The sequence below is a fragment of the Narcine bancroftii genome, chromosome 11 (genome assembly GCF_036971445.1).
Source record: "Narcine bancroftii isolate sNarBan1 chromosome 11, sNarBan1.hap1, whole genome shotgun sequence".
NCBI lineage: Eukaryota > Metazoa > Chordata > Chondrichthyes > Torpediniformes > Narcinidae > Narcine > Narcine bancroftii.
Window position 1 is genome coordinate 82,391,867 of NC_091479.1, and position 10,243 is coordinate 82,402,109.

A 10,243-nucleotide genomic window follows, 5' to 3' on the forward strand; every position below is an offset into this window, starting at 1 on the left:
GTTTGGGATTAGATAAATTTCAACTTGCTTTTGTATATTTAGCTTTATCTGTAGTGAAAAAATGTATTGCTAGTATGTGGAAAGATACAAATATGATTGATATTAATAGATGGCATAACAAGATGAAATATTGTTTAATAATGGAAAAAAATTACATATGTTCTGTGTGATAATTATAGTTTTTTATTAATAAGTGGTTATATTCAGAATATTTACATTTTAATTTACGTTGATTAGATCTTAATATGTATGTTTAATTTTTCCTTAATATTTTTTCCTTTTTCTTTCTTTATGGCTCTCCTTGGCTGAAGGGGGGGGGGGGTTCTTTTTTTTCTATAAAAAAATTACGTTCATGTTTATCTGTTTATGGTTAATTGTTGTATATGTTATCTACTATTTGTATTTTGAACAAATAAATAAAGTTTAAAAAAAAACTGACTGAAAGGAACCTTCATCATCCTACAGGAAGGATAGCCAGAAGATGTTCATACCGATTAGGTAGATAACACTGAAACTGTTACCTGCAAGCATCTTCAATAGAGAAGACTTCCTCCTTTCCTGTTGAAAATATTTTAAGAAGGCATAAAAATATAGGAACAGGAGTAGGCCATTCAATTCTTCAAGTCTGCACCACCATTTCAAAATTATCCAAATTCGATACTTTGTTCCTGATTTGTGTTCTTGTTCTTTGATCCCTCCAACCAGAAGAACAATATCTAATTGATTTTTTAATAAACTTGGCTTCATCTGCTTTCTGTGGTAGAGAATTCCATAGGTTTGGCACTTTCTGGAGAAGAAATTACTCTCCAGTTCAATATTTAATAGCTTGCCTCTTGTCCATGGATTGTCACTCTTGGGACTGGACTTCTCTGATTTTTGGGAACATTCTTCCTTCATCTCATCTGTTCAGTCATGTTAGAATTTTGTAGGTTTTTAGGAATCCCTCCCTCATTTTTCACTCCAGTGAGTGGAAGCCTAATTGACCCATTCTCTCTACATAAATTAATCCTGGCTGTTCACTGAACACCCTCCATGGCAAGAACATTTTTCCTTTGGGAAGAACAAAATAAAGTTCAGAAAAGATTAGTGTCTATTTATAGTTAGAAGTTCAACACATCCAATAATTGTCACAGTATTTATTTTGTTACACAAAAGATTGTGATCAAGTTGTACATTTGTCTTTCAATAGGAATGACTCCCAGTGTGATGGCTGTGATGTCACAAATAACAGGAAGTAATGTGGGGCATTGAAGACTGCTGAACTACAGAAGGACACATGTCATTTCTGGTTTAGTCTGTAGTATTTGACAACTGAAGGGTTATAATTTCAAGCTAGTTCCTTGACCCACAATGTCTTTCTACCTAGCAATAAGAAATGGCCCTGAAAGTATTTTGCTCCATGCAAAGTGTTTTGGGACTCTAGATGGTTGTGATCATGTGTATACTTTGTGAAGGGTCTGTGAGATTTACAAGCTTCCTTCTCTAACTTTCATGACTCTAGTGTCACAACTGGACCCTTGTGAGGTTACTGAAATATTACAAGATGTTACGAACTCAGCAGTTTCTTTTCGGATGTTGCACTCACCCAGTTTGGAAAAGGATGGAGCAGGTAAGCAGCTGGTAAGAATAAAAATCTTTAAGGATTGTTGCTATTTTCTAACTTGTTTTTAAAAATATATATATATATATAAATATTTCTCTTACAGATGATCAGAAAACCATAGATCGAATTGTTGAGTTCTTGACCACGAAAGGAGATTTTATTGATGAAGAAGTAATTCATTACATTGTTCTTGCATTATATCACTAATTTAGACAAGCTTGTTTTTATTCTGATCATGTAGTTTTCTCTCTTTTTAGATGAAAAAGGACCCTCAATTTGGCAGCCTGTTTGGTGAGAAGCCATCCTTTTCAGTTTTCAAGAAAATAATGGATTACTCACTTCAAGCAACCTTGCCTGTCGAAATGAACTCTGAAGCAGGGAAGGAAACCAAAGTGAACTTGAACAAATTTGCTTTTGTTGTGCATGCAACTACAAAGTTTGCTGTGACTGGCAACCACCCAATGATTCAAATCATGGGCTTTGGAACGAAGTACCTGCAGGAAAACTTTTCAACCTGGCTCGGGGAGAAAGGAGGATGGGTGAGTTATTGAGCAATCCATGGAAATTGAACCCTGTGCCCTGCTTGGTAACTACCTGCTTAAACCCTACTGACATCCTGACTTAATTAGGGCTTTAACACGTTATAAATTATTATTTATCTCCTATGGATGCGGTGAGAGTTGCTGAGTTCTTCCAGCATTTGTGTTTTCACTGCAGAGTCTGGAGAATTTCATGTTTCACTTAATTACCGTTTTTCATTTTGCACTCTATTTTAAAGGTGAAAGACTGAAGGAGTTTTCACCCAAATCTTTGCAACCAATCCCTTAGTCTCTTCCTGTTTCTTCCCCTTGTCATAATGTTGATCCAATACCAATTGCTCCTCTTTGAATTTTTTTTTGTATTGGAGATTTTTCTGCCTCCAAAAATAATCTTAAATCTTATTCCAATAGCATTTGAATATAACTTTAGAGCAGCTTGTATAATTTTTTAAAAATTTCCATTTTGAACTGCAGCAATCTGGTGTGACTGCATGAGCTTTTATTGGATACTCTGATTCCCTCCTACATCCCAAAGATATACTGGTAGTTTAATTGGCTGCAGTATGTAGTCCCTTGGCACAGGTAAGTGGTAAATGAATCAAAGAGGATTAGATTGAGAAGGAATATGTTGTAGGCCTATAGGGGGAAAAAGAGGAGGTACTGGGACTCATCCTCCATGTACAGATCAGTATTCTAATGTGTATATACGTCACATCTAGTCCTGCAATTCCGATTCAGGAAAGGGTCCTGACCCAAAGTATTAACTATCCATTTCTCCCCATGAATATTGCCTGACCCATTGAGTTCCTCCAGATCCTCTGTTTTTCAAGGTACCAGCATCTTGTGTAACCTGAATTCTGAGACTTTCAGTTTTTTTTTCCTCATCCTGTTCCTTCCTTGAAGAAGGGCTCTGGCCTGAAATGTCAGCAGTATGGTTTTCTCTAAGGGATGCTGAAAGACCGGCTGAGTTCTTCCAGCATTTTGGTGTGTCTGGAGACTTTCGTCTCTCACTTGACTCTGCTTCTCAGCCTGTTGTTGATTTGAAGTATGTTAATTTATTAAAAACAAAAGTGAAACGATCAAAAGTGTCAGCTGAGGTGGACCATTTGTTCAGTAGAGACAAGTTGGGCGAAAGGGTTTGTTTCTCTATGCTGTAAAATTCTGAGCCAATGAGAGTAATACAGCTTACTTTTACAACAATTGGTCTGGTGTAGAATTATACTGGGAAAGGAGAAGGAACAAGGACATTGCATAAATCACCAGTGAAAAGTGGTACTATTTGGTTTTGGGTGATACTAATTACAAAGGCACTTCAATAATGTGCCTTTTAAGGACACAGACCTGAATCTAATTTTTCATTTGTAGTTTGTTGTCACATGACATTCTAGAATCATTATTGTATAGTACAGAAATGAGCTTTTTAGTCCCAGCATGACCATGCTGAACTTCTTACCCAACTACGCAAATTCCATTTGCCCTCATTAGGACTGTCCCCTCTCGACCTTGTTTAAATGTCTAAACACCTTTGAAACGTAGTGGATATATCGAATTCCACCATCACTTCTGGCAACGTGTTCCAGGTGTCGATCAAAAAAAAAAAACTTGGATGCCCTTGCGCTCACCTTGCATCTGTTTCTTATTGTTGGTGATATTCCTCCCAAGGCAAAAAGATGTTGACTACTTCCCCTATCTATACCACTAAATCTCGTATACCTCTACCAGATTTCCTGCACTTGAGGGAAAAAGAGCTCCACCTATCCCAACTCTCCCCACAGTTAAAGTCCTCCAATCCAGGCAGCATCCTGATTAATCTCCTCTGCATTCTCTTTAGCACAATTACATTCTTCCTGTAATAATGTCTTGAAAACGTTCCAACGCTTATTTTTTTTTCAATATTCCCACCCATGAAGATGTGTTTTAAATAAAACCGACACAAAACCTCAAATCAATGACTATAGAGATATTCTGACTTATAATGCTTTAAAAGATAACAATTCATGAGAGCTATATTTTTTAATAGAAGAATTTCATTGCCTTTGTTTCTGGTGTATAACTGGACTGCCTTACTCAAGATTATGGATTTTACTTGGAATAAGCTATCTCCGACTTTGTAATCAGTTTATAAGATGCTTCCTAGTGCACTGTGAACAGCTTGTAACTCTCATCCTGCCTCTCTTTTAGAATAATTTATTTGCGAGCCATTTGTAACATGGATTCTAAAGATGTTGGTAACAAGTGTCCCCTTGCTCTCCAAGCTATTGGGTTTATGAATTTTTCCTCACTCCCTTAAAAAGATGAAGGGATCAGCCCAAAACGTTGGTTATTTCCTGATTATTGTTTTTTTTTGTCTTTGATCATATTCTAGTTAAATTTACTTTATTGAAAACGATTTTCCTTCTGTAGTTGTTAGTTAAAATGTTATTCTCCTCTTCTAGGAAAAGATAATTGAAGAGGAATACAGTGAGGTTCAGCCAGATGCCAAAACTTGAAAGCTGACTGAAACGATGATGGCACCTTGCAATTCACAGATGTATTTTGTTGTAATGAAACAATGATGTGTTTTATTGTGATGAGATCTAAGTGATTATGGTACGATCAGGACGCTTTTAATGCATTTATTCACCTTTTCGAGTTGGGACAACTGGAAGATTAACTGGAATCTAACAAGCTTGAATTTTTATTCTGAAATTCAGAAGGGCGATATTTTGTAAGAATCCACTCTATTCAAATTGCTTGTCCTTGTCTGAATAGGAAGTGCTCTGTCCTAATAATAAATTGCAAGGAGCAGTCATAATTTTCTGTCTGTGCACCATGATGGTGGATACAGGAAGAATGAACTATGATTAAAAATTTCCTGAATGAATCAGCTGAAATTGTATGTTGGCATTGAATTGTAGTTTGATTTCTAGATTGATCAGATCTTTTTTGTGATTAGAAGATCAACATGCACTTATTATAACTACTTTCTCAGGGTTGGGCCACCCTAAAAGCGTCTTCCCTGCTCTAGAAGTGCAATCTTTGTCTGATGCAAGAACTCTGCCATGAGTAAGAAACATTATTACAAAGATAGAAAAAAGGTGGTCCTGGACTAAACTGTGAAAACTGGGAGGAAAATTGGGTCCTAGAGTGTTTAAAGAAAGGTGTGAATCTGAAAACCAAGACTGGGGTGAATGATTCCTGAAGAGCTAAATTGGAGAGTATTGGCATGCCAGTCTCATCTGATCACAGAAGCTACACTTTTAGATAATGTGGGGAAGGAAATTTGACTGAAGATGGTTTAATTTGTGTATATTTGGAGATTCGGTCCAGAGGTGTCACCTGTACCTGACTAGGAAGTAACTCTAATTTCCTAACCAGGCTGAGACAATTATCTGCTGGGGCCTCTTCTCCAGTCTTTAAGTTCTTCCTTTGCTTGACCCAGAGGATGGAGCGTTCTGGCCACTGCTTTCTGCTTATTTCCAGGTTTTTTTTTCCTGATTTGAAATCACTCATGGACATTGAACATTGACAGTTAATGGTTAAGATGTGTGACTGGTAGGCAGAGTCCTGATCAGTGATGCAGAGATTAAAAAGTGCAAACCCATAGCAGACATAAATTTAATTTCAGGTTTTAAGTAAAATCTAGAATGTTAACATAAATTACAATAATGAAACTGTGGAACTCATGAATTAGCCAGAGAAATCCATCATCCTTATTTGATTTGATGTCTGCAAAGGTAGTTCCACCAACATGGTTGGCTCTTAATAGAGATATTATAGCTGGATAATTATTGCCACTGACATCAATGTCCCAGGAATAGATGGAACCATTCAGCTGGAGCTCCATTGACCCTGTTGAATTGATGTTTCTGACATTGCTGTGTGGAAATCAGACACCTATCTCTTTAAATACCTGTTGGTGTACAGTGCGCTAATTACTGTATTTTGTAGAACAACGCCATGCAAAATGAAGTGCTTAATTGCATTTCATTCCTTTGTTTCAGGTGAATGAATTATTTTAATTTTTGTCCCTATTCCTGTGCTGCTGTTAAATAAGAATCTGATAAACTGTATTAAAATGAACATTTTCCCAAGGATTCTATACCTATTTCAGGCATTGCCAATACACTTGACAGAGAAATTCTTCAAGGAGTTAAAGAAAATAATAAGGAAATTTTTATGGAAAGGGGGGAAACCGAGGATAGCACTAGATAAATTAACAGAATGGTATAAACAAGGAGGCTTACAATTGCCAAACTTTAAAAATTATTATAGATCCGCACAATTAAGATACTTATCAGATTTTTGTCAAACAAGGGAAAAGCCAGATTGGACTAGATTAGAATTAGATAAAATAGGGGAAAAGATACCTGAACACATATTATATAAATGGGATGAAAAATTGGTACAACGTAGGAGTTCTCCAGTATTACATCATCTACTCAATATTTGGAAGAAGATTCATGTAGAAAGAAATAAAACAAATTATCAATTACCAAAACTAATATTGATGTAAAATAAGTTACTCCCTTTTACAATAGATAACCTTTCCTTTAGAGAATGGGAGAAAAAAGGGATCAAAAGAATAGAAAATTGTTTTTCAGGAAATAGATTATTATCCCTTGAACAAATGAAAGATAAATACAATATAACTCAAGATACAGTGCTGGCATATTACCAATTGAGATCCTACTTGAAGGACAAATTAGGAAGCAGTCTGAGGTTACCAGAGGGAAGTAACTTTGAATATGTGATTACAGATACAATGATAATCAAAAGATTTATAACAAATATGTACATTAAACTGCAAGAAAAGGAGAATGAGGAAACAAATGGTAAAACTAAACAAAAATGGGAACAAGATTTAAATATGAAGATAAAAAAGGAAACATGGGAGAAATTATGTTCTGGAACGATGAGAAATACAATAAATACGAGGTTACGTATGATACAATATAACTGGATACACAGGCTATACATTACACCTCAAAAGTTAAATAAATGGGACCCAACAGTATCTGATAGATGTTTTCGATGTAAAAAAAGAAATGGGAACAACAATTCATGCAATCTGGACATGTGAGAAAGTAGAAAAATTTTGGGAAGATCTAAACCAAATATTAAATAAAATTACAGAAAACAATATATCAAAAAATCCAGAGATCTTCCTCCTAAGTAACATAAAAAACAAAGAATTTGGAATTGATTTGGATGGTGCACAAAAAAGATTTGTTAAGATAGCTCTAGCCGTAGCAAAAAAATGTATTATGTCAACCTGGAAATTGGAAGATAATTTGAAAATAAAACAATGGTATATAGAAATGAATAAATGTATTCCATTAGAAAAAATAACATATAATTTAAGAAATAATATTGAAATATTTGAACAAATATGGGAGCCTTACATGAAACACAATAGAGAAAACCTACCGGGGACATTCACTACCTAAATTAACGAAAGGAGAAGGAAATGAAAAGAATTGACTCAGTGGAATTTCTTGTTTATTTTTATTGAATGACAACATTGTTTGACTGGTTTAATGTATCTTAGATTTTGTACTTTAAATGGATGGGGGGGGGGTAGGGAGGGTGGGATGGGAGGAGGGGGGGTGGAGAAAATGACATTGTATATATTTGAAAAGGAAAATGTATGTATCATGGTCAATGTGGTTTATGGTGTGAAAAATAAAAAATTAAAAAAAAAGAATCTGCCAATATCCTACATTGATCAGGTGATTACTGTAATTCATTATTATGGCAGATAGTGGGATTTCTCTGTAACCTATTTTCATTGTTAATGAAAGGTAACTACAAAAAATCAATCAGTCAATTTACAGAATGTCTTTTTGTAATTGAGATTGTTTACTAAAGTATTTGATCATGCAAAACTGTGGGAAATAAAATCAGCAATACACATTTGGATAAAATCTGACTATCTTTCTCAGTAACCTCCAACTTCTCACTACTTTCCTCCAATTTTGGTCTTTGAGCATTCCAGATGCCCTTTATATTTCTGTACCTTCAGCCAATAAGATACTAAATACTGTGATTCATCTTGCTCCATGAGTAGTCCTTAAGCCAACATTTACTGTGCCATTGATATTTTTTGAAGATTATGACATGCCTACTCTCTAGGCTACAATAGTGTTTACAGAAAGTCCTTAAGCCTTTGGTTTTGCAGCTTCTCCATGACCTGAACGATCATTTCATTAGGAAATACTGGGTAACTCTGAAATCTATATAGACTATAGTTATGGGTCGTAGCCAATATTAATTCTCCAGTTATTCTGTGCAATGAAATTAAATAGAAGATAAAACCAACCTCTCCACCACAGAGATCTAAATTCCCTGTTCTCTGTTTTCCCTGTGTCTGGGCTCCTATGGGTACAGCAGTTTGTTGTGAAAATTACATTTTTCTCCAGTCAGCAATGAACCTAATTCCAATCTAACCAAAAGGTGCCTGGCTTTGACCTACCAGATTAAAAAGTGGAAGGCTTTAAGTTCCGTCAGAACTTGTTTGAAGTTTGAGATTATTTGATGCGTGTGGCATATTAGTTTTACAAAATATGATGAAGGCAAACCTGATCAAACTATTGACCACATAAACCACCCTCCCATGTCAAAACTTGATGATGACCCCATAGAATATACTTGCCCTTTTTAGGTTGATTATCTGACCTTGAACTGGATTTGGAGCCATCGCTCAAAATGATCAGTTGTAGAAGAATAGTTTAGACATTTAAAGTTTGTACTTCACTGTGTGTGCAAACCCAATTATAAATAGTAAATACAAAAATATTTTGAAGACTAGGTATAGTGACAATTTTTAAGTATAGGAATCTTCAACCTTAATTTAATGTGCATGTTTGTGCAACCTGTGTTGGATGATTTCACCCATAGAGAAATTACATTCAAATCAGCCACAAGATGGCACCCTTGCTCTTCATTAAGGAAAACTCCTCAAAGCTTTAGATCCGTTTCCACAATATCATGCCATTCTAAAGGTTCCATAATTGTCACATAATACTACATCCAGTGCTCCTGTTGTGTACTTCTTCTGTTGAGTTAAATTGATGACAGTCATTTCCAGATTGTTTTGCAGTACGTTAAAGCATAGCAAAATAGCGGTCATATTTGACATTAGTGACATTTATCTGTACCCATTTGATACCTGTTGCTGTAACCATCAGTGAGTTTATTTTGCCTTTTTCCCCCAATAGCTTGCAACCTTAATGTTGGGAATCAATCCCAAATTGGCCTGAAGAGCAAGATGCAAATGAGCGATTTGTGCAAATCCATTTCATGCTGAAGTCAATTGGGCAAATTGCCATGAAATTTGTAATCTAAAGTTGGTGGAGGTTGGTCAATTTTTACTTTCTCACATTTGTGTTTCCAAAGATGTCAAATTCCTTGTAAAACAATGGCTACATTATTTCAAACAAATAATGAAAGTTATCCACAAGTTTAATTCTGGATCGTGGGATGAAAATTAGTTATGTTTGCCCTACTGCTCTACTCTCTATGGGTAGGCACAATTCAAATGCCATCTACAAATTTTGCCAATGACACTATGGATGTTGGCAGAGTCACAGATGGCAATGCGGAAGAGTATAGGAGAGAGATCAGTTTGTTGAGTGGTGTCACAACAACAACCTTGCAATCATTGTCAGCAAAAGTAAGGAATTGTTTGTGGACCTCAGAAGGGGAAAGCAGGACAACATAAACCAATCCACATCAAGGGGTCAGCAGTGCCAAGGGTAAGAAACATCAATTTTCTAGGTGTCAGCTTATCTGAAGACCTATTCTGGGGCCATCATGTCAATGCAACCAGTGGCTATATTTTGTTAGGAGTTTGAGGACTTTTTCAAATTTCTACAGGAGACCATTCTGATTGATTGCATACTACTGTCTGGTATGGAGGTGCAAATGCACAGGACAGGGACCAGGTTCCAGAGGTTGTAAACTCAGCCAGTGTCATCAAGGGGATGAGTCTTCACTCCATTAAGGGCATCAAGAAAGCATCTTCTATCATCAAGGACCCTCACACCCAGGCCATGCCACTTCTTACTGCTCCCATCTGGAAGGAGAAATGAGCCTGAAGACAATGTTACAAAAACAGTTA

The 10,243-nt window shown here is 35.9% G+C and overlaps 1 protein-coding gene across 1 annotated transcript; it reads left to right on the top strand.

Annotated features, from left to right (window-relative positions):
- The first annotated feature begins 867 nt into the window (after positions 1 to 867).
- On the top strand, positions 868 to 5,020 carry LOC138746035 (apoptosis facilitator Bcl-2-like protein 14). Its single transcript, XM_069903737.1, has 4 exons — positions 868 to 1,609; positions 1,707 to 1,774; positions 1,861 to 2,142; positions 4,578 to 5,020. The coding sequence occupies exons 1-4, from the start codon at positions 1,492 to 1,494 to the stop codon at positions 4,629 to 4,631; spliced, it is 522 nt and encodes a 173-aa protein (XP_069759838.1). The 5' UTR covers positions 868 to 1,491; the 3' UTR covers positions 4,632 to 5,020.
- Positions 5,021 to 10,243: the final 5,223 nt, after the last annotated feature.